Raw genomic sequence first — 24,760 nt, forward strand, 5'->3', positions numbered from 1 at the left:
AGGTGATGGGGGGGGGCTCTGGGGTGCCTGCTCGTGCTGAGAGGGCAACACGGGGCCTCCACCACCGTTGCTGGTAGGGGGCTGGTCCTGCTGGCCCAGGACTGTCCCAGCTACTGCTGCTGTTGTGTTTGTAGCCGGGGGGGGGGGGGGGAGAGGGCGGTGCGTCTGGCCCCAAGGCCACCCAAGCTGCTTGGGCAGCCTTGGAGTCAGTCGCACCTGCCAGCCATAGAAGTCACAGAGGTCCCGGAAAGTCACGGAATCCATTACCTCCATGACAGACTCGCAGCCTTACTTATAATCACTTAAAATCTATCCTTCGTAGTTAAAAAACATGTTTTGTTTTCTTTAAATCAGTTTATGCAATTCATAATGGCGGCGGGGGAAGCTGTGTATATCTTCCTGCACATTGAGGGAGGGGGTGATTTTCATGAGCTCACACTGTACAGATTTCTGTGCAGCAGAAGACAATACAATTTTAGGTTTGCACCCCAGAGGGGGTGTGCACTTGAGTACTGGGCAATCCCCTAGCTAATTCTTCCCCCATGGAGCTGATCTCAGTGTCTGTCTTTCTCCAGCTGGGCGTGTCCCTACCTGTGTGTGCTGGGGAGGCTTGAGGGCCTGGCTCAGCAGGACAGGGTGAGAGAGCCCAGGCTGGTGGAACAGGCCGGCTCAGTGGGACTCCAGTACATCAGGTGGCAGCCTGGGGGAGGGGCAACCAGTCACAGTGGGCACAGCCCCAAGTGGAGAGCAAAGGGCTTGGAGGTGTACGGGGGTGGTACAAGGGTTGGAGGCTCTCACCTGCAAACTCACTAAGGAGGCCAGGCTGTTAGGAAGGCAGAGCCCGAACACGGGTTCACTACAGCTTGGCTATGCTGCCTCCATGGAGCCCACTGGAACCCCCATTCCCCTGGGCCAGCCACAGGATGATCAGCTTCTGGAGTCTGGTGACTAATCAACAGTTACCTTGTTGTGCAAAGGTTGCCACTGTTCTGAGGGGGCCCAGGTTAACACCCCCCACCCCCACAGGGGTCTGCCTGGGCTGGATTTGCTGCAAGGAGCCACAGATTGCTGGTGCCAAAGGCCTGGCCTCAGAGTTGCTCCAGTGGGTCCTAACGGGGTCACCCATAGGAGACTGGTAATAGGCTAGGGCAGAAAGCAGAGTCTGTGGCTCTGCAGCCTGGGGCTTGCACAGCCCTCTGTTCCCAGGGGTACAGGTTTAAGCCCTCAGCAGCTCTCTGTGCCCACCTCCCCTGAGCTCCTTGGGGTGAGGCCAACAGCCCTGCTCTGCCCAGGAGACAGCATTTATACAGCCTTCCTCCCAGCCCTTGTCCTGATTGCCCTGCCCCACCTACTCTACAGGGTTGCTGGGCCCAGCCCCTTAAAGGAACAGTAGCCTGGCTATATTCCCCTGGGACCATCTTCCTCTCCCCCAGCACCTGCCTCTGCCCCTCCGTAGGTCTTTATCTGCTCTAAAAGTCTCAGGACTTAAAGGGACACACCATGGAACAGGAGTTGACTGACCACTAGTCCTTACTACCCTTAAGGAGCTGTCTCCCTGTTACAGTGCTGCATAAACAGGCCAGGTCCTTGTCCCAGGGATCTGATGGCTCCTCTACCAGATATCTTTGTTCAGCAAGGCAGCTGCCTGGCGTGCAGTGCCTCGCAGTGCGGTGGGCACGTGCCCCTGGAAGGACCAGCAGGGAGTCCCTGAGATTGCTGCATCCATGTGGCTTGTTTGGGAACTTTCTGGCCAATCCTGGATTCTTTCCAGTGGGGTGCCCCCTTGGTAGGGGCTGTGGGGCCTGAGAGATGGGTTGGGTGTGAGGGGCTGGGTTTAGGGGCACTGGGAAACAGGACAAGCAGTGGGACACACAGGGTGTGAGGAGCTGGGTAGTGTTGGGGTTTTGCACAGAGGATTTGATACAATGGGTTCTGGGATGGGAGTGCTGGGCTAGGGGTCAGCAGATGGTGCACGTGTGGAGATGGGGTGTGGGGCATGGAGCGTCAGGCTATGGGGGGTAATGCACAGGGGTAGGGAGTTGGGGGGACAGGTACAGAGAGGGTGCAATGAAATACAGACAAGACATTGAGGCTGGTGCGCACACCCATCTGTGTGCCTGGCCTGCGTGTGTACGCGCAGGGAGGGGGAGCACAGCTCCACCCCCACCCCAGAGGGTGGTATGAACAACTGGGATCCGCTCACATGGATCTGTGTAGGGAGAAAGGGCCATAACTCAGAAGTTCTCCATTCGTTCACCACCCAGCACAGCAAGGCCAGCCGGGGGCGAGTTCTTTGGGTGCTGCTGCACTAGCCGGTGAGATGATAACACTACACGTCTCTTCTCCCCAGCAGCACCCGGCCTCAACCCCCTGGATACTCGCCAGCCTTTTCACGAAGGCAAAGAGCAAGGGAGGCTGCGGCCGGGACCTGTGAGTGCCAAAGCTGGCATCTCTGTGGGTGCAGATGTGCGATTGTGCGGTGTGCTTGGATGAGCGTGTGTGCATGTGTGTGGGGATATGGGTGTCTGCTTGTGTCGGTAAACGTGTATGCGTGAATCCATCGGCATGGCAAGCCTGTCTGTGTAAAAGCATGTGTGCAAAGTCTGCAGCTAGGAGTTTTGGGGGGTTTACGGTGAGATGGCACACGTGTGTGTGTGTGTGTGTGTGTGTGTGTGTGTGTGTGTGTGTGTAAGGGGCAGTACTCTCCTCTCCTGTCCCTGCCCTCTCCAGTTCCCATCTGTACCCACAAGGCCTGGCACAGGTGGGCACTGAGCAGGCTGGGCAGGGGCTGCCTGCTCCCCATGGCACTTTTGCTTTCCTCTCCCTGCCAGTTCCCAGCCCAGCCTGCTAAATGGCCCCATTTGTCACACCGAAGGCCCAGCTCTGGCGTGTCTGCTCACTGGCCTGCCAGCTCCCCAGCACCGCCCCCTTGTCCCCTCCCCACACGCCAGCCGGTAATGGAGGGGGTGCAGTGGCACCCATGTAATTTGCAGGCAGTTGCTGGAGCCCTGGCAGTGGCGTCTGCAGCTTCCCTGTACTTCACCCCCGGGCCTGGGCAGGTGATGGGGGCCTAGCGGGGCAGAGCTCTGCCCATGGCTCTCCCTCCCCTATGGCCTGGAATCTAGCCTTGGTGTCAGCTGGAGGGTGTCCAGCCTTTGCACTGAGAGACACAAAACAAAGAACAAGAGTCTCTCAGCACCCACAGCCCCCTGGGGGGCAGGGCTAGCAGGATAGTCCCTGCTTTACAGAGGGGAAACTGAGGTAGGGCCGTGACATAAGGTCTATGGCCCTGGGCCCTGTGACTCAGTGTAATAGAGAGCCTGCGGAGACCCCGTGGCACGGCTGGCGGAGCCACGTGAACAGGACGTGCTGGGGAATGCCACTCGGGCAGCTCCACTTCAGTCATCATATTCTGAACCAGCATCTTGCAGCGAAGAGAGGCCATCAACCCCGCAGCAAACCCAGACCTCATCTCCCCAACCTCTACCCCCGCAGCTCTCCCCAGCCTCCCCCCCCGCCAGCCTCCTCTAACTTCCACCCCCTCCCTCCTCTGCCCAGGTCTCTCCTCAAGCTTCCAGCCCATCCCTCATGTGCTTGGACCTCCTCCAGCCTCTGCTTCCTCCTTACCCCATCCGGCCTCCCTCCCCAGCCTCTCTCCCCTCCCTCTCCTGCCATCCCAATGTATCAGGGCCCTTAAACTGGATGAGCTGAGACCTGCTGTGTACACAGAGCTCTTACCCACCTGGATGGGGCTCAGCACACACGTGGGCCTGCAAGTTTCCCACAGCCCTTATGGGTCAGTTTTTCTCTGGCTCCCCTAGTCCAGCAATCCCCCTGGAGAGCCTCTGGCCCTTGGTCCCCCCAGCTCTTACTGAGCTGAGTCCTACATGTGCACGCCCCAGGCCACCTGCAGCACACACCTACTGTAGGGCACAGGCAGCGTTTGGGTGCTGCTTGCTAGCCATCAGCCCTGCGCTGCCTGGAGCCCAGCCCATACACCAGTGACAGTGCGGCTCTCCACCCAGCTAGGGTGCTGGGGCGTAAAGTGGGGGTCAGTTTCAAGCAACCTCCTGACCAAGCAAAATGAACCCCAAAGTTGCTCTAAGCCTCTGTGCCAGGCCCATCCTGCAGCCAGTCACACCCACCTGGCCCTAGGGGCAGGCGTCTCTAAGGGCATAGAATCATAGAACTGGAAGGGACCTCGAGAGGTCATCTAGTCCAGTCCCCTGCACTCAAGGCAGGATTAAGTATTATCTAGACCATCCCTGACAGGTGTTTGTCCAACCTGCTCTTAAAAATCCCCAATGATGGAGCTTCCACACCCTCCCTAGGCAATTTATTCCAGTGTTTAACCACCCTGACAGTTAGGAAGTTTTTCCTAATGTCCAACCTAAACCTCCCTTGCTGCAATTTAAGCCCATTGCTTCTTGTCCTATCCTCAGAAGTTAAGAAGAACAATTTTTCTCCCTCCTCCTTGTAACAACCTTTTATGTACTTGAAAACTGTTATCGTGCCCCCACCCCCGTCTTCTCTTTTCCAGACTAAACAAACCCAATGTTTTCAGTCTTCCCTCACAGATCATGTTTTCTAGACCTTTAATCATTTTTGTTGCTCTTCTCTGGACTTTCTCCAATTTGTCAACATCCTTCCTGAAATGTGGCACCCAAAACTGGACACAATACTCCAGCTGAGGCCTAATCAGTGCAGAGTAGAGCAGAATTACTTCTTGTGTCTTGCTTACAACACTCCTGCTAATACATCCCAGAACGATGTTTGCTTTTTTTGCAGCAGCGTTACATTGTTGACTCATATTTAACTTGTGATCCACTATGACCCCCAGATCCCTTTCCGCAGTACTCCTTCCTAGGCAGTCATTTCCCATTTTGTATGTGTGCAACTGATTGGTCCTTCCTAAGTGGAGTACTTTGCATTTGTCCTTATTCAATTTCATCCTGTTTACTTCAGACCATTTCTCCAGTTTGTCCAAATCATTTTGAATTTTAATCCTATCCTCCAAAGCACTTGCAACCCCTCCCAGCTTGGTATCATTCGCAAACTTTATAAGGGTACTCTCTATGCCAGGGCCATCCAGCTGCCAAGCCCAGGCCCCTTCAGGGGATGCTACCAACAGATGCAGCTACTAGCTGGCTCAATTTTATGAGGGCAAATGAGAGCAGAAAGCCAGTGAAACTGCCCCCGGTTACAGAACACACACGCACTAGCTGGTACAGCCCTGGCTACTGCAATGGGTCTCTGTCTTCCTCTAGCAAGCGGATCACACACACAGGTTAATGAGCCTGCTACCAAGTCCCAGCTAATGGACTTCAGTCTTTACTTTGCTGGGCAGCTCCTTGGGGCGGGGACCATCTGTTGTCTGTACATGCCCAGCACCACATACTCCTCGGGGAATTCTGTACCACTGTGCACATGCTGCATTCATGTCCCCCCCAGGTTTCTTTGCTTTCCTGCAGAAAATGATGGTCAAGCAAAGGAAAACTGCAAAAGCGGTCATACAGCCCTCTCCGGCAGTGTGGGTGCACCAGTTCATAGAATCATAGAATATCAGGGTTGGAAGGGACCTCATGAGGTCATCTAGTCCAACCCTCTGCTCAAAGCAGGACCAATCCCCAACTAAATCAAAGTTTGAATGCCCGGAGCACCTAGGGAGAGGTAAATCGTTGCGGGGGATGGGGGGAGGCTGGGGACATTCCGGCTGGTGGCTCCTATCTTGTGCTGGACTCAGATGCTAGTTCTGGTTGGACTGGGGGCATGGGAGGATGGGACTTTCTCTTCCCCTGCCCAGAGCCGCCAGGCCAGGGCCGGGTCAAACCCAATCCCAGAAATCTTCCCCGGCTGCAGGAAGCTCCGCACCCTCTCCCCTGCTTCCTGCCCCCATTGCTCCTCAGTCTCAGGAGGAGGGGCCACTGTACAGAGAGCTTCCCCCCCTCTGTCCAACCCCCATGCATCCAGACTCCCCTGATACTCAGACCCCCCACTGATAGATAGCTTAGATAGAAGGGGTGTATGGGGATAGATAGATAGATAGATAGATAGATAGATTAGATTAGATATTCTTTAGAGTGCCTGAGCAGTTCCTTATATGATAAACCACCTCCCACATGTTTTATAGGCACCACAAATTGTCAGGGCCAGAAGAATGGGCTCTGAAGGGTTTTTAATCACTGCAGACCAGTGAGATCCTTTCTCCCTGCTCTCCATGCCCCTATGAGACAGACAAATGCCCCGGGAGGGAGAAGGATGGAATAGAAGAACATAGTGAGTCCTCGCCCTTCCCTGCACTGTGCAAGCAGCTAACCCAGCAAGAGCGGCCAGCCAAGACACGTGGGTATGTATTCAAAAGACAACTACCTCCTCGGCCCTCGCTGTCCGCCGGCTTCACCTGGATGGGGCGATTCATCTGCAAAACAAAACGAGGAGCCGTGTGGTTAGCATCCGCAGACATGGATGGGCTGTTGGCTGGGGGAGGAGGGAGAGGATGAAGGGTGGGTGGCTACTGGGTGGACACATGGAAGCAGGAGCTGCTGGCATGATCTGTTCCAAGCGGGCACAGCTGTCCAGTTGGGGATTTCCACGCGACTGGCCCAGATGGGGAGTGTTAATATCAGAGAGAAAGAAAGATCCCCCCAGCTCATTCATCAGGAAGCCGGCCCTGGATCTATGGGCCTAGCTGGGATGGACGCTAACATCCCAGCTCCACTGAATAGCAAATATCCCATTGACTTCACAGGGGTCAGAGCAGAGCCACAGGGAATTGGACAAGCTTCTGCCAGCTCTGCCCCAGGGATGCTGAAGGGACAGATGGGCTGCACATGGGATCGGAGCCTCTTGCTGGGACGGAGGGGTAGGCAGGGTGACCTGGGGCAGAGACCAAAAGGAGACACTGGCCAGAGAACCTGCCTGAGGATTGGCCTTGGGACCAGGCAGGTGTGGGTGTGGGGGGTGTCAGCTCATACCTACCAACAGTCACTCTAGATGGGGAACAGCAAGAATATTTCCCACCTCTGCATCTGCCGAGCAACCCTACCTGACTAACGCACCACAGGACTGAGCAGCAGGCCCTGTGCTGTGCCCCACTCACTTCCCCCTCTGGAGGGCAGGGACCAGTCCATGGAGCAGGTGGAGGAGCTGGGTCAGTGACTCTGTCCAGTGAGGAAAATGGGGGGCAGAGTGACAGCACCCAAGGTGGGGGAGGGGCGAAGGGAGTGGAAACCCCGCCCCCACAATCATGGCAAAGCAGGATCTCCGACTAGCCATCCCCGCCCCCTGGTCCTGGCCCTTATCCTGGTGCAAATTCGCCATCCCCACAGGCAGCCAGAGAACATTAGCACTAAACTCTCCCCAGCTCGCAGGGATTAGTGGTGGGATTAAGGGATATAAAGATTAACTTCATCAGGGCCTGGCCTTCCTACAGCCCCTGGCCTGGCCGTTTCGCTGGGGGCCAAGGAGCTGGGGCAGGAGAGAGTGGGAGGGCAGGTCAGTGACGGAGGCGCAGCTGTCGGGAGAGGGCGACACCCCCCACATCTGTATGAGGATCCAGCAACCTCAGGCCCAGTCCTGCTACCAGCCCCACTGCAGTGGGGCCAGGGCACTCAGGCAGCCCGGCCAGCGGGGTCGCTAGGGGGCAGCTCTGCTCCCATCAGTAGGACTCCCTGGGTGATGCTGCAGGCCCCTTCCCCGGGCAGCTTTGCTCCCCTCCCTAGGACTCCCTGGGCGATGCTGCCCTGGGGGAGGGATCCTTGGCGTCACTCACTAGCACCCTCTCTGGCCAGGGAGCACAGGGTCCCCCTGAGCCTGGTGCCCCGCTGCCCCACGTGGCAGCAGGTGGAACTGCATCAGCAGCCCAGCCGGGACCATCCTGGGGCAGTTCAGTCGAGCGCTGTGGGGAAAAAGTCCGTGGCTCGGATTGTGCCCATAAGGCAGGAGCTGGTGAGCGTTAGGGCTAATGAGGAGGAGGGTGAAGCCTGTTAAGAGCTAGCTGCTAACCAAGCTCTGTGCTGAGGCTGTGACTATGACCCTGCCAATTAGAGGCAGCAGGGGCCTGGCCCGGCAGTATGAACTGGGGGACACTACGAAAGGGAGACAGCGATACCTGCCCTTGCCTGCACAGCCTGCCTTGTGTTCTGCACTCAGTGACCCCCGGGGGTGGGGGCATTGTGGTTCAATGGCTGGTCAGGCCAATTACAACTGTAATGACCGGGGGGGGACACAGCACAGCCCGGGTTCCCAGGCCAGGGCAGCACACAGCTCAGCGTCTGCCTACAAATGACTTTTGACCTCACAGCTGCTCTCTGTGGCTCCATGACAGCTACAGGGATGTGCCCAGACTAAGGGAGCAAACCCCACAGACTTGGGGGGAGATTCAGCTCCAGATCCCATTCCAGCTTTCCCGGCGCTTCGCCCCAGCAGAACCTGTCTCACACAGGCCATTCAGTCCAGGTCTCCCAAGCTGTTTGTTAAACACACCCAGGGCAGCCCCTGTGAAGTGAGCTGGGCCTGGTGGTGCTGTCCACCCAGCCAGCCCGAAAGAGACCAGGCTCCCATGGAGACGGCAAGCAGGAACAGACAGGTGATCTACTCCACTGCTTGCTCTCCAGGCAGGGGAGCTCCACACAGCGCATGCCTGCCTAGTTTCCAAGGACCCCGCCGGTCCAGAATACGGCGTTTATAAACTCCATATGAACAGATCTCAGCAGCCTGCAAGCTTGGGAGTGTTTGTGTGCTGCCGGGACCAGGGCACCTGCTAGTGGCTGGTCACAGAGGCTACACCAGGTGGCTCACAGGCAGCTGGGTTAGTGCTTTAGCCCAAGGGGCTGAAAGACCAGGGTTTGGCCCTGCCGACGGCTGTGGTGTGTGGGCCCATAGTTTGGCATGCTGGGGGCTGCATCAGGCCAGTCTCTGTTTCTGAGTTCTAGAAGGTCCCTTGAAGTGCTGGAAGCCCCAGTGCAACAACTTTGTGCTAGCGGTAGACTGGGTCCAACCACGGACAGTGCGTGTGGGGGGTAGTGTCCCCCCCATTCCTACATTGTGGGCTTTTGAAAAACAAAATGAAAAATGTCACCAAAACTGACATTTTCCTTCAAGGAAACTCCAGTTAAGCTCCATTTTGCGGCAGGAAGATTTTTTCAACCCGTTCCATTAAGTGGAAGGGGTGTCAGAGGTGAAACTGACCAGGGACAAATGTGAACCAGGCAAGGCGAGTTTCCCCTCTTAGCTGAGCAGTGTGCACACAGGAAGCTCCAGAATAGGGGAGGCTTCAAGCCAAGTACACAGGGCCACTAGGCACTTGTCTGCCAAGATCCATACGAATCTTAGGAGATCCACAGGTTTGGAGGCTGACCCCTCTGCCTCTTCTCCCAGGGCACGAACCCTGCCCCACTGGGGCTCTCAGCCCCTTCTGTGGGAGATGGGGACAGTCTGCTGGTCTAATCCCACCCCTGCCCAGAGGCAGCGTGCCACCTAAAGTGTCAAGAAGGGAAGTAGTGCTGTGGGAAGGCAGCCAAGAAGGGAAGCAGTGCTGTGGGAAGGTGGCCGCTGTTCACCCCAGAGGTGTCTGCATTTCGCAGCAGGAATCCTTGGACGAACGCTGCTCTCCGCATTGCCTATCTGGCTGCCTGCATTGCTGCTTGAGGAACCCGGCAGCCCCACTCCTGCCAATCTATCTCGCTGATTTGCGTATTAGTAGAAGTTGTTGATGTCATTTGCTGGCTATTAAAGTCAATTAACGTGCCTTGGCCTTGTCAGAATGACAGATGAAAGGATGGTGGCGTCTCCCATCCATCATCTTGCCTGCCCCGCCTGACACAACCACACGACACATCCACAACATCACAATTGCACACAGCTGCGTGGGTCACACTGCAGTCGGCTACCTGCTGGGCGGCTGGTCTGAGTACTTGCAGCTGATGGGAGAGATCAGCCCAGAAAGGGGGAGGTGGCTGGGCAAATTGGGGGCTTAGATACCGCTGGAGAGTGCAGTGGATTTACTCTGCGGGCTGGATTTTGGATGATTGATAATGGCGGGGGGAGATCAGAGAAAGGGCTCCCGGCTCAACCTTACAGCATCAAGCCCTGACCCTGCTGGGTTTCTAATTGGGCTTCCATACCAGCTCCAGCTTTGGGCTGTGGCTCTTCCCCTGCATGACAAGACTGAAAAGGTGACAAACCCAAGGTGCTGCGAGTTGGGCTTGAGAGGCCCTGGCAGAGCTGGGCGGGGAGGGGGTGTCAGGACTGGGCTAGCTGGGAGACTGTTGGCTAGGGGGGTGCAGGAATAGACTGGGATAGTGTGAAGGGCTGCAGGTCCGGCATTAGCTGCATAGTCAGAGCTGGGGGTGTCAGTGGAGACCTGTCATAAATCAGCACCACTAGCTGCTCATCCCCCCGAAGCCTCCGCTGAGCCCTTCGAGGGAGAGACACGGGCTGGGAACGGGTTTGCAGCATGACTGAGCTAAGTGCCAGGAGGGCTGTGAAGTGGTTGTTTAGACACAAGTGCCCCTGGGTGGTTCCCGGGTGCCCTTCTCCAACCACCCACCTGCACAGGCCTCCTGCACATCTGGGTGGGCAGGCAACCTGGCAGCAGCAGCCACAAAGTTTCCTGTGAACTTCTCCTCTGCCGGAGCCCAATGACAAATATTTCCTTTCAATTACCCCCTGGTTCATAAAGCTAATGCCTGTTCCAGGCGGTGAGCCGTACCCATCATTACGCCGGGCTGCTGCCTCACTACATTAGTTTTATGGCCTGTGCCTGTGCCGGGCCCAGCGGATCCTGCCAGCGATAAGACTAACAAATTAGTCAAACTGACACCGAGGGGAATTTTTACGAGCCCCGGTTCCAGCTTGTCACCTGCAGTATCTCCACACTCCTCTGTACCCGCAGGAAGGGCAAGGACTTGGACTGCCTGGGTCCCTCTCCCTCCCTGGGGAGCCCACCTTCTGCCAAGGGGCACTGAGATCAGCTGGGCGAGGCCTGCTGCTCTGGCAAACAACAAACAGCGACACATTGGTGAATGGAGGAGCCACTGTTCCCTGTTGGCATGGCCCCGGTACCAGCTCCGGACTGTCCCAGATCTCGCTGAGCCACCCCAGCTGTGCTCAGCATCAGTGCCTCTCATGCCCAGCTATGGCCCAGGTTGTCTTAAAGAAGGTACTTTACGCACAGCACGCCCTTGGGGCTGAACAGTGTACTGCAGTTTAGCATCCCATTACACTTGGGGTGGATGTTAATGGGGGAAGTCCCACAGGGATGGATAGAGGACAGGACCATCCAGACTCCAAATCCCAGCCTCAGGCGGCTGAAATCCAGCTCCAAGCATGTGCTGCCCTGGGGTCTGGCAGGCTCTGGCCTTTGCTGCTCTCCCTGGTGTCCCTCCACAGGGCATCGGGGCCGCAGAGGCTGTCACTGGCTGTCCTGAGGATGCCCTTACCCCTCCAGCCTCCCTGCCCCAGCTTGCCCTGGGCCACGTGTGGCTAGCTGGGTCATTGCTATGCCCTGGCAGGTGTCCCCCTCCCTCCAGGGCTGAGCATGCTGCCCCCAAGCACACCCAGCTCCTGCCAGCCACAGAGCCAAGAGATCAGGTGCTTCCCTCTGGCAGTGGCTGCCCCTTCCCCTACACCATGGGCAGCTGGGTGACCCGCATGTTCCTAGTGTCTGCACAGGGGACCAGCATGGGCCTCCCCCTTCCAGGGCACCCCTTACACCAGGGATTTGCCTGGCCAAGAAGAAATCACACACACCCCGGCTCTCAGGAAGGGGCATCTCCTTGCGATCAGCCTTCACTCAGTTTCACCCTGTCACCCTGGCGGCATCACTTCCCTGTGCAGCATGTGATTTGTGGCGCCACATTTCCTGACTCCGTCCCGGGACAAGCAATGGGCAACCTCGGGGCCTCACCAGGAGGTTCCAGAGACAGGTGGGAAAAGCCCGGGGGCAAGGCTCAGCCCAGGCCTGCGGGGACGCAGCAGAACCATTGGGAATTCACTGGGTCGAAGGTCCCTGCCCCCGTGCTCCTAGTCACAACCCCCTGTCCCTAGCCATCAAAGCAGGGGCATCACCAGTGACAGCAGGGGACAGTTCAGAGGTCTCCCCCAAAGAGTCCAGTGGAGAGCAACAAAAATGATTAGGGGGCTAGAGCACATGACTTATGAGGAGAGGCTGAGGGAACTGGGATTGTTTAGCCTGCAGAAGAGAAGAATGAGGAGGGATTTGATAGCTGCTTTCAACTACCTGAAAGGGGGTTCCAAAGAGGATGGATCTAGACTGTTCTCAGTGGTAGACGATGACAGAACAAGGAGTAATGGTCTCAAGTTGCAGAGGGGGAGGTTTAGGTTGGACATTAGGAAAAACTTTTTCTCTAGTAGGGTGGTGAAGCACTGGAATGGGTTACCTAGGGAGGTGATGGAATCTCCTTCCTTAGAGGTTTTTAAGGTCAGGCTTGACAAAGCCCTGGCTGGGATGATTTAGTTGGGTTTGGTCCTGCTTTGAGCAGGGGGTTGGACTAGATGAGCTCCTGAGGTCCCTTCCAACCCTGAGATTCTATGATTCTATGATTCTATGAAAAGAACACTCTGGGTGCAGGCCCCATTCACCTGCATTGTCCCCCCCAACACAGCTCATGGGTCAGCTGTTGGAGCCCCTGTTCCAGCCGGACCCATGGGGTAGGGTGGCTCTGGAGAATGATGCACAGTTGGCCAAGGGGCACTTCCAGGGCCAGTTCCCATCGCTTGCTCACTGGCTGCCACATTCTCTTCTCCCCTGGGCTCTGCCTGGGCTCTTTCCTCACAGGACAGGCCCCCTCAGAGGGGCACCCCTGTGTGCCAGCGCCCAGGAGGCAGCCCGGCAGGCTAGCACAGGAAGGGAAGACGAAGCCTGTTGGAGCTGCAGGGAAGGATTGGCCCTGCAGCCAGGCCCTTGCTACCCACCGCGGTCACGAAGGACCCGGGTCTCGGGTCTCATGCAGTGGCTGGGCAGAAAGCTCAGTAAACCCTGGCCTGGTGGGGCTCTTAGCCAGGGCTTCAGCCATTCCTAGCCCTGATGGCCAGCGGGGCCCACTAGACCATGCAATCTGACCTTCCCATCTCCTTCCTTCCTCAGAGTAGTCAGTGATCTAGAGTCGAGGATCCCACCTTCTGATCATTCAGCTCATCCCTGCAGTGTGCAGAGCAGGACCTCACAACCTCTCGGGCCATGTGGGCAACCATGTGTGACCCCGCGCTCCTAGGGACCTGGCAGCAGCTGAGGGATTGCCTTTCGGTCCCTGCCACATCCCCTCCCTGTTCCCAGAGCGGATAAGGCACCAGCAGCCCTTTGATCTGCCATGTTCCACGCACCTGCAACTCCCAGGGCGCTACACCCCTCTCCCTGCAATTTGTGGAGACTGGATCTGCTCAGCTCCAGGGTCCTGGGCTGGATGGAGGGCAGAGAGCAGGCCTGTGCCATGGGGCTAAGCCCAGCAGAGCCTTTCCTGGCACAGTGTGCAGAACCATTTCTCTCTAGGGACATACAAGCCCCATGCAACAGCACTGGCTTAATAGTTTAAGGCCAGGAGTTCTAAAGGGTCTAAGGGATCTGGTACCCAACTCACATCGACTTTCATTGGTGTCTAACCCCCCTTGACTCCTTGGCCTGAGCCCTGCCAACCGCCAACATCTGTAGCCAGCCCCCAAAATCTCATGGGAGTGGCTTAAAAAGTGTGAGATCTAAAATAAAAATCCTAGTGGTGAGGTTCTCTGCGGCCAGGCTTTCAGGTCTTTCTTTGCCACCACAAGAATTAGAGATGTTGTTTTGGAGAAAAAGCCGAGATTCACAGTCACAGGACACCCAGAGCTGGGCTCTGAGACCAACACCACGTATCCCGAGTGTCCTGACAGAGCCGCGACAGCTGCCAGCACTGCTAAGCCTCAACTGGCTCAGTCAATCCTAGGAGGTGCCCAGCCCAGAGCTGCCAGGGGTATGAGTTTGGGCTTTTTTTCTTTTCTGTGGCAAACGTTTGGGTCTTGTTAAAAACAAACAAAAACTCCCCCTGAAAATTTGGTTTTCAGCTGCCCGATCCCCACCCAAACCATCCAGGGTTGTTTGGGGCTTTGGGGGGGATGACTGAAAGCCCCTCAATATTTTTCATTTAAAGTAATTTTTCCCCCATGAAATCTGCTATTTTCAATGAGAACTCGTTTTTCAGATGAAAAGTCTTTTCTTTGAAAAAGCCTCCCCCAGCTGGAGCTCAGAGGCAGGCGGGGGCCCCTCTCCCGAGAAGCCCTGTGCCTCATTACTGTGGCAGGAGGTAGCTCCGGGAGCTGAGCTCAGAGGCTCCACTCTCCCTGCAAGCGCTGGGCCATGCCCCAGCTCGTCAGCACTCTCGCATGGCCCCTTGCTGGTCCTTTTTGGCTCAGGGGAAGAGAGAGGAGAGCGCTGGGTGGAGAGGTGGAGACAATGGAAAAGGGACGGAGAGAAGAAGAGCCAGAAGAGGTTGAGAAGTGAAGAGGGAAATGAGGAACTAGCAAAGGAGGGGTGGGGAGAGAGCCAGGAGGGAAGAGAAAAGGAGGAAATGTAATGGGATGTTAAGCTGTGTTGTACTGTTCAGCCACTAGGTGGTGCAGTGTGTAACAGACCTGACTGGAGCTAACCTCAGCCACACCTGGCAGAGTCACAGAGGATCTGGCGCTGACCACACCTGGGGTGTGCAAGGGAGCTCTGGGGCCAGGCCAACCTGGGGCAGGAACCGAGACCAGAGGAACAGGGAGGGGAAGAGGGCAAGGGAAGGAGGGCATAGGGAGAGGGAGAGGGAGAGGGAGAGGGCGTGGACGGGTACACGACCCAGCCCACCTGGAGTGACGGGACCCTCTGGAGATCCCCAAGAGCTCTTCCTGGGGCACCGAACAGACAGAGGAAGGGCAGAACAACTGGCCCATCTGCCTTCTCAGTCCCCATCCTCCTTCACGAGTGGGACAGGCTAATACAACCGGCCACTCATGCTTCGGGCTTTGGCTCTCAGTCCTGCAGGCAGGGCCGGTGCAAGGATGTTTCGCGCCCTAGGCAAAACTTCCATCTTGCGCGCCCCCCCGCACCTGCACCCTGAGGTGCCCCCCCGTGGCAGCTCCCCCCCTCCGCCCTGAGGTGCCCCCCTTGCAGCAGCTCCCCACCCCCCACTCTCTGCCCTGAGGCACCCCCCCACCCCAGCTCACCCCTGCTCCACGCATGAGCACAAGCACCCTGAGCACGCCTGGCCGCTTCACTTCTCCCGCCTCCCAGGCTTGCGGTGCCAATCAGTTTAGGCGCCGCAAGCCTGGGAGGTTGGAGAAGTGAAGCGGCCACGGCGTGCTTGGGGAGGAGGCGGGGCAGGGCTGAGCTGGGGCGGGAAGTTCCTCTGCATGTCACCCCCCCCCGTTACTTGCTGCAGGCGGCCCTCCCCGCGCTCCCCTGCCCCAGCTCCCTCCGCCTAAATGCCGGAGGCGACCGTGGCGGCCGAACATCCGGCCGCCGCAGTCGCTACCGAAGAAAATGGCGCCCCCCAAATGCCAGCGCCCTAGGCGACCACCTAGGTCACCTAAATGGTTGCAGCGGCCCTGCCTGCAGGGACCTGACTATTCAGAGCCCAAGTTCTCAACTTGGCCCTTGAAGGGCAGCCCAGCCCAACCCCCAGTGCTCATTTTCGCACTAAGGCCCGATCGAACGCTGCTCCCTGACTTGACCCAACCGCGTGTTCACATGCAGGGTTCCCATGTTAGACTGAGGCTCCCACAGTGGAGCCTGGAAATCAGGAGTCACTAAGCAGAGTCACTCTAGATTTACACCAGTGTACATCAGATCAGATTAGGGCGTTCCCCAGGCCCATAAGGTAACATCAGATGCAAGGGGCCAAATTCACATCCAAGTTACACTAGATTTACACCAGTGTAACTCTGCTGACATCAGTGGAGTGAGTCCCCCTTGCCCCGGTCCCTGAGCTCACAGGGTGCAGGGCTTTTCAGGGGGCAGCCAGCATGGGGACATCCCCCGCACACACTCCTCGCCCCCACCCCCATGAGCCGAGGCCCTCGCTTCCCAGACTCTGAAGCTCCCCAGCTGCTACTGAGCGGCCCAGCCTAGTGAGTCCTTCAGGCCAGCTCCTCACTGGGGTTACACTGGTGTTGAGCCAGAGGATCTCCCCAGAGCTCAGTGCTGCGACTCCGCTTGGCCGCTGGCTCTTGGCAGCTGGCGCCTCCCTCCAGCCCAGCTGAGCACCGGCCAGTTCCTGCCCTGTTCCGCGTGGGGGTGACTGATGGGCCCAGCCAAAGGGCATGTAGAACTCTGTGGGGACGACTGGAGCTATGCTGCCTGGACGATGTGTCACCCCGGAAGGGGAGCTGGCAAATCCTGCCCACCACTCCATGGGAGTCCCAGATAAAGGCTATCCTGGGATAAGACTATTCATTCCAGTTCCTAAATCTCTCCCTGCCCCTCCACTCTCCCTCCCTTCTCTGGAGCACATGCTCCCCCAGCCCCAGTGTATCTGTGCTCCCTTTCTGAACACCGGCTGAATCCCCCCAGCAGAGTCCTTGCTTGGGGAGCAGGGAAGGGGCACTTGGTCCTGGGCCAGCCCAGGCTGCATGCCAGCCCTTTGCCAGCACAGAACAGCTGCTGCATGCCCCCTGGGCACCATCTGACTCCTTGCTTTGCCAAGTGCTCCCCGGTGCTCGAGCCAGAAAGATGCCCCAGAGGCGTCCTGTGCTTCCCACTGGCATGCGGGATGGGTTGGGGGGTCAAGCTGCCCTCAGCGCTGCTCTTATGATGAAACACAAATCAGGACAGTCCTTCCCCGGTGACTCTCTTCTCTGCTGGGAGGGGCTCGCCTGTGTTGGCTTGTGCCCTTGGTGGTGTGTGAGTGTTGTCATTTGCCGGTTATGGGGGTGTGCAGGGTAACTCTGTGCATGCACATGGTTGTGGGGTTTGGACGTCTGCTCCATGCTGTATATGCCTGTACAGGTGTATGGGTCTATCTGTCCTGTAGGTGAGTCCCTTATGGGTGTGCCTGTACGGGCTGTGTATGTGTGTGTGTGTCCTGAAAGTGTGTCCTGTCTGGGTGTGCCTATATGGGGTGTGTGTGATCTATAGGTGTGTCCCATATGGGTGTGCCTGTATAGGAGTGTGTGTGTTCTGTAGGTGTGTCCTGTCTGGGTGTGCTTGTATATGTGTGTGTGTGTGTTCTGTAGGTATGTCCCATGGGTGTGTGTTTGTGTTTGTGTGTGTGTCCTGGTGTGTCCCATCTGGGTGTGCCTGTATGGTGTGTGTGTGTTCTGTAGGTAGCAACAAAGAGTCCTGTGGCACTTTATAGACTAACAAATGTATTGGAGCATAAACTTTCGTGGGTGAATACCCACTTCGTCAGACGCATGTTCTGTAGGTGTGTCCTGTCTGGGTGTGCCTGTATGGGGTGTGTGTGTTCTGTAGGTGTCCCATATGGATGTGCCTGTATGTGTGTGTGTGTGCTCTGTAGGTGCGTCCCATCTGGGTATATGTGTGTGCGTGTGTCTCCTGGTGTGTCACGTCTGGGTGTGCCTGTATGGGTGTGTATATGTCCTGTAGGTGCCCCCCCGCTGGGTGTGTCAGCATGACCCGGGGGGGGGGGAAGCGCCTGTATGGGGTGTGTGTGTCCTGTAGGTGCCCCCCGGTCGGTGTGTCAGCGTGGCTGAGGGGTGTGCGCCTGTGGGTATGTCCAGGTCTTTGTGGAAGGAAGGTGTCTGATCACCCCCAGGACAGGGACAGCATGTGCCTCACACCTTTCCCTCTGCTGGTGTGCCTCAGCCCTGCACTGCAGGGATCCCTCTTAGAGGCTGTGAGGGGGGCACTGGGTCTCCTGGCCCATTCAGGCCTTGGCCTCCCGGCTCAGGCTGCCCACTGCTGAGGTGGGGTTTTCACAAGGAACTGGGCTACTGCAACTGACACCTGCAACCCCATTTCACTCCCACCCCTCTGCCTGCTGTACCCCGTGCCCCCCAGAGAGCAGAGCGCCCCCTGCACAGGGCGTGCACCCCTCCTCCCTAGCACCAGCGTGTGGCTCATGATTCCCTTGGGGCCGGGGACTGAGGAACATTTGATCACCCACCGCTGCGGACATCCCTGGCCCCAATCCAGAGTGGGGCAGGGGCTGTCTCCATGCCCACTGCCCTATGCCCGCCCACCCCTGCCCCACACCGAGCCCTGTGTGTGCTGGGCACCCTCCCCACCCATTGCCCCAGCCAGCAATTTTGAGCTGTCGCCTCCTTTTTCTCTTTAACCCCCCTTCTTCCTAAAAGCACTACAATTATATTGGTTACCCCGGCAACAGAGCGTGCTTCCCCTGCGTTGCCCTGGAGACATGCCATGTGCTTAGGATGGTAGCTATGGTAACCCAGGAGTCAGTCACAGCTGAACAATTGATTTTGTGAGCCGCTAATCGGTGCGGCTGACCATGAGAGGGGCAGAGAACTGAGTGCAGCTGGCACCGCAATGGGCACGGGCCTCCTTCCATCACCACAACACATGGCCCGATACAAACCGCTGTAGCCCAGTACAGCCCCCGACACACAGCCCTACACCTACAGACACACCTGGGGAGAAACATATGCACGCAAGCAGAGCGGGCACAGAACTGACCCCAGTGTGTACCACACCTGCACACACGCTGATACTCACACCTCCCTCCCACAACACCCCCTCCCCCCTGGGCTGGGTGGGAGAGACAGCCTGCCATGTGTTAGCCCCATGGACAGAGGCCTGGGCCTCCCCCGCAAGAGTTGTCCCTTCCTGGTCGCCCGGAAGCCCCACAGCTGGGGCTGTGACATGCCAAGGTGTGAGAAATGACTCCGGGGTTTCTAATTTGCTGTTGTTCCTTCCAGGCTGCTGCTGAGCTCCCCGCTCGCCACCCCGCCAGCCAGGCAAACGCAACTGATCAGAGGCTCTATTAACCAATTACCAGGGTCCCCCAGGTGGTGGCAGTACCTGCTTTGCAGCAGTACGGCACAGGAGCACGAGCCTCGGCCCAAAGCGGCATCAGAGCCACAGTGTGGATCGAAGCACCCTGCCAGCACCAGGCTGAGCTCAGAACAGCTTGGAGAGGCTCGTACAACACATGCTGGAAGTACAGGGAGGAAGCCAGGTTGAAGCAGGTACAGTCTGGGTCAGGCAGTGGTGGAGGCTGGCAGGCTGGTCAGTGGGGCAGAGGGGGCCAGGAGGGGAGAGGACTGAAATCCATCAACCACAATCCTCAAACACAGGGAAACTGATTCTGTAGCACATGCCCACTGGATTCTAGCAGACGACACCTGCTCTGTGCTCAGAACAAAGTGGGAGCATGCCCACTATAACCCTGGTCAATACCCTGGAAGGAGGGGGTGGGAAGGGCTCATGCCTTCCTGACCCAAAATGTGGCTATCCACCCACCCCTTCCACGGGAGCAGCCTCAAACCCAGGCACCCGTCCTACTCCGGTGCAGGGAGACCATGGGACACAAAGCTTGTCCATCAGAGGGGCACTGTGTGCCGCGGACAGGGATTTCCCAGCCCCACCCCACCCTGGGAGGCACATGTGAACCCCCTCTAGTGTTCTGTCAGGCCCTGTGCACTGTTCACAGCCGGGGTGGGCAGGAAGCCAGAGGCTCACTGGTCTCCATGCTGTGTGGGGAGCTTTTGGGGAGCCGAGCTGGATGGCACCTCTGCGTTCCCTTGTCCCTACGATGCTCACCAGAGGTCAGGTTCCTCTGGCACAATCCATTCCAAATGAAAAGCTCTGCTGGGTCCTGTCAGAGCTGCTGTCTCCAGGCCAGTCGTCAGTCTCAGCTTGACGGCTCACTCCAGGATGTTAGCAGGTGCTGACCAACGGCCCCAGCATCTCATGGCTCCCGCCTTTCCATTCTCTACTCCTGTGGCCATGCCACAGACACACGGAGTATTTACACTGGCAAGGCCATCCCTGCCCAGCCGTCCCCAGCAGCTCATCACGCCTCCCTGCTCCAGCAGGCTCCAGCTGTGGCCTGGCTCTCGCTGCATGGGCTCCCGATGTATTTCACAGGCACACCTCCTCCTATAGCCACTGCCTTTGGGAGAGCTCCCTCCCGCTCCTTCCCCACCCTCCAGGGTGGCAGAGTCCGCAGTCACCTTCCACCCTGCTACCGTTTAACAGGGTTTGAAAAGCAACTGATTCTTCCTATGTCTCTATAGTCCCTCTGGCTCTGGGTTTCAGCACTGATTCTGTGACGTGCTCTGGACAAGGCCCTGAATGACCAGGCCCCCATGAAGGTCCGGCTTCTCCAGTGGGGGGCCCACCCCGGGAGCTAGCAACCTCCCTTCCTGATTTCCCAGGCCGTGAAAGAGGGCGAGGGGGATCAGCGGAGGGCATGCAGTTCTGCCACTGGGAATGGGAACAGGCCTGGCCTAGTCCATGACTGCCATACGCCAACTCGCACAGTTCGCATGGAGCCTTCAGACCCTAGCTTGCTTTCCTGAAACCAGGAGAAAATCTGCTCTGGGCACTAATTTAAACTGAACTGATTAAAGTCCAGCAGCCAGAGATGTCAGCAGGGCTCCACCCTGTCGCACAGATCCCCACAGGTGCAGTTCCACATAGGAAAGATTTTCCAGTCTGCTATTGTACAGTAATCAGCCCCCCACTCCCAAGCACCACGCTGGGGGCCCTACTGACCCATGGCTCCTGCTCCTCAATATCTCTAAGCATTTCTTCCAGCTCACAACTAGCTCCAGCCAGCAGCGCTTCCCTGCCCCAGCCATGCCCACTCACTGCAGGATGATCCCTCCTTCACTCACTCACCCAGCCCGCCTGCTGGGCTCGCCAGCTGGTACCTGGAGAGCTACGGGCTCCCGTGGCCAGTACTGTCCCTGACCAAGGCCTCTCTGCTTGGTGGGGAAGAGTGCCTGCCAGACGACACATGCCATCGCCCTCCAGATCTGCCGCCCTCCCAGCAAACCCCTCCAGATCTACCAGCGCCCCCAGAAAACCCCTCCAGATCTTCCAGCAAACCCTTCCATATATACCAGTGCCCCCAGCAAATCCCTCCAGCTCTACCAACGCCCCAGCAAACCCCTCCAGATCTACCAGTGCCCCCAGAAAAACCCTTCAGATCTACCAGCACCCCCCAGAAAACCCCTTCAGATCTTCCAGCAAACCCCTCCATATCTACCAGTGCCCCCAGCAAATCCCTCCAGCTCTACCAGTGCCACCAGCAAACCCCACCAGATCTACCAGCGCCCCGAGCAAACCCCTCCAGATCTACCAGCGCCCCCAGCAAATCCCTCCAGATCTACCAGTGCCCAATCCAGATCTATCAGAGCCCCAGCAAACCCTCCAGATCTACCCACATGCCCAGCCAACCCCTCCAGATCTACCAGCGCCCCCAGCACTCCCCTCCATCCTGAGTGGTTTCTATTTAAACTGGAACAAACCTTCTGTTTGTGGAGACACCCCACCAATGTCCTGTCTCGCCAGCCCTGCCAGCTGTAGCCAGTTCTGGGATGTTTTTGACACATTTAGCTGCACAGCGCCCCTGTGTGGCACAGCAGTGCTATTATCCTCACTGTATAGAGGGCACAATGCCAAGGAGAGCTGCATCAGCAGTCCTGATTCAAAGCTCCCTGGCAGCCCAGTGACATGCTCCTGGGTTCCACTGGCTCGTTTGGATTATTTTCCTTTTTCTCCCTAGCACTGAAAACGTTTCTCTTCAGGCCTGACAAAGGGACACTGGGCACAGCTGGGAACTGACCCAAGATCTTCAACATCCCCAGCCAGCACCAAGACCACGCATCAGCCACCTGGCCTGGCACCAGGAGCACCAGGCTTCCACTGCAGCAAATGCCCCTGCACAACTCCTGGCTTAACATCCCACCAGGCCTGTTCTTCCAGCCTGACTCTGCAGAGCCGAGGGGTAAGCATGGTTCTGAGAAGTGGCCTCCATTGGGGTCTGCCCTCCCACCTCTACCATACGTCTCCAGCACCGCTGGCAAGCGCCTGAAAGCTTTGGCGCCAGCGGAACAGGTACGGCCAGGTAGGCATCACCCTGGGGTCTGACCGGCTTCTCAATACACCACCAAAGGGGGCTGTGGGTCATCTCTGCCGAATGAGCCGATCGCCCCAGTTACTGTGAGACAGTTGTAGGGGGAGTGTTTGGAGACACACGTATAATGTGGGATCTGAGGTTCCACAACTGCTGGAGACGGCACACATCACCTGAGGCAGGGCGGGCGTCTGGTATCTCAGCAAGAGTGGGAGCAACCAACCTCTTTCCACCCAGCCCAGCATCTCCAGCCTGGACCAGATGCTGGAACGATAGGTGACAGAAGAATCCCAAGAAAAGACTTGGAGGACGGGACGCTCAGGGCTGAAGCGAGTGAAACTACCTGATTCTGAAAAGGGACAACCAGCTGGGGGCTGCGTAAGAGCAGAAGAAATGGCATCAGTGGGACCAGCTAGGGAGGAGACACTCCAACGTGGGGAGCATGACATGAAGAGGGGATCGCATTGCTCCAGGCTGGATAAGCACTGTCTGGACGGACTGTGGGGTGAGAGACCTTGTAGGCCAGGCGAGGACCTTGCTCATGAATAGAAGCTGTAATTGCCTGTGATGTTCTTCTCCCACCTGTCACCTTCTGTGTCCAAACCCTTCCACTGGCTTTGGGATCTTTAATCCGAGCATTGGTACATTTCACTATAACCACAGCTTAGCGACTTGTACGATGGACAGGGCTGGAGTGAGGTGGAGGCAACGGATCGGTGTACAGAGCGGGCAGTGGGCAGTCAAGTGTGACAAGATGGGGTGCCTGTTGCTAGCCTGCAGAGGGAAAGGGGGGCTGCCCATAGCCCAGTGTGGAGGGCTCATGTTGGCAGCAGCAGGTAGCTTTGGGAGTCGCCCCTGGCGAGCACAGACAAGACTCCCTCGTGCCATCAGCGGGTGCTAGCGACTCCCCCCAGACACCTCAGGTCACCCTGAAAAGTGTCGCACCCCTTCCCCCGCTCACCCTGCAAGGCACAGAAAGCCTCACCAGGCAATAGACATTAGGAGCCCAAGTCGCTTGGAGGCGCTGGCCCCGCGTACCCGCCTCAGAGGCGCTGGCCCTGCGTGCTCCCTTGGAGGCGCTGGCCCCGTGTGCTGACAATGGGTGCTCAGCAGCTCCCCCGCAGGCCACCGGTGGGGGTTCAGCTTCATGCTGCGGGCACATTCTGCACCTTGCAGGCTTGAGCTCATTCACCCTGATGTTGTCACTGTTATTCCCTTTCTTGGAGGAATCCTATACGAGGAGCATTCTGCCACTTCCACACCCCGGGGCTTGACGTCTCCATCCCAACTCCACCAGGCCCCTCGCCAAGGAGACCAGCTGACTCTGCCTGGGTGACACCCTCAGGAGCTGCTGGCCTCCCCCAGTGCAATGAAGCATGGTGGCAATACGCACATTGTACAAGGTGGGCAGGGCTGGGAGGCTGGCTGGACCCCTCGCCGACCAGCCCATCACAGTTCCCAGTGAAATGGCCTTTGGTGGGACGTATTCCCAAAGCCCTGCCGCTCTACGCTGCATGGAATAAAAATCCTGTGAGTATGATTTCGAATAACATTTACAGAGCGGCGGAATGTCATTGTGACGGGTCTCTTGTCTTTGCCCGGCACTTATTAAACTCTATTGATTCTCTGGGACTGTCTGATGTTTGTAAATGTCAAGCCGGCTTGCGTGATCTGAACTTCAGGGACTGACTAACCTACCCAAAGACTGTGTGTGCTGCCAGGCTCATGAGGACTTCTAAAGGGGAGGGTGGGGTGTCAAAAAGATAGCTCCCCTTCTCGCCCCTCCCCACCAACAGGAAATGACTCCAGAAGTGAACAGGGATTCTCAGGTTGGTTCTGTGCTGTTCTGGCCCTGCCAAGCGGCTGTATTCTGGATGGAGGTGGCAGGCAGAGCCCTTGGAAAGAGGAGCTCACTGCTGGCATCCAGCTGGTGGAGCAGGCACAGCTGTGCCCGCCCAGCATAGGGGAAGGACGGGGAGGGGAGCACAGTACGCTATCCTTGGCTGATGTAAGGTCACTGCAGGACCTGGTGTAATTGGCGTAAGTTTCGGCAGCTCCTTAGCTGCTCTTACTTACACTGGCGGGGAGGGATAGCTCAGTGGTTTGAGCATGGCCTGCTAAACCCAGGGTTGTGAATTCAATCCTTGAGGAGGCCACTTAGGGATCTGGGGCAAAAATTGGTCCTGCTAGTGAAGGCAGGGGGCTGGACTCAATGACCTTTCAGGGTACCTTGCAGCTCTAGGAGATTGGTATATCTCCAATTATTACCTTTTTTTTATTACCTGGGTAGCACAGGATCAGGGATCCCAGCCAGTTCTGCCTGTCCCTGCTTCTGAGTGCCAGCTGGGCACAAGGCGAATCTAGGCCTGAGCCTTTTGAAATAGTAACAACAGGCCATCTTGGGAACACCGCTGAAGCCAGCGCAGTTGGAGCAGGGATAGACCCAGTCCCGGAGGTTTTCATCCCAGAATCCCCCAGAGTCTCACAAACTTTCCTTCGATCTCCCCGCAGCCCTGGGAGGGGGTCAGTGGGCTCTCGTGGGCACCCAGAAGCACAGATAGGCCAAGTAACTCACCCCATCTCTCACACCAGATCCGTGGCGGAGCTAAGCCCAGGGTCCAGGCGCACTGACTCCCAGGGCATATGAGGGCCTGGAGGGGAAATTTGATTGGACCCATGATAACAACTGTTTGCAAACCAATGGGGAGCCCTTGCCTGGGGTGCTG

At 57.4% G+C, this 24,760-nt stretch overlaps 1 protein-coding gene across 6 annotated transcripts in view; it reads right to left on the minus strand.

Moving 5' to 3' along the window:
• CELF6 (CUGBP Elav-like family member 6) overlaps positions 1-24,760 on the minus strand; it is a 233,354-nt gene that overhangs the window by 108,809 nt on the left and 99,785 nt on the right. For all 6 annotated transcript variants that reach the window (XM_044980907.1, XM_044980901.1, XM_044980905.1 and 3 more), the window contains exon 3: positions 6,370-6,418. In XM_044980907.1, coding sequence (XP_044836842.1) covers positions 6,370-6,418 — 49 coding nt within the window. The remainder of the gene's footprint in view (positions 1-6,369; positions 6,419-24,760) is intronic.

This window comes from Mauremys mutica, chromosome 11 (genome assembly GCF_020497125.1).
Source record: "Mauremys mutica isolate MM-2020 ecotype Southern chromosome 11, ASM2049712v1, whole genome shotgun sequence".
In the NCBI taxonomy this organism is placed as follows: domain Eukaryota; kingdom Metazoa; phylum Chordata; order Testudines; family Geoemydidae; genus Mauremys; species Mauremys mutica.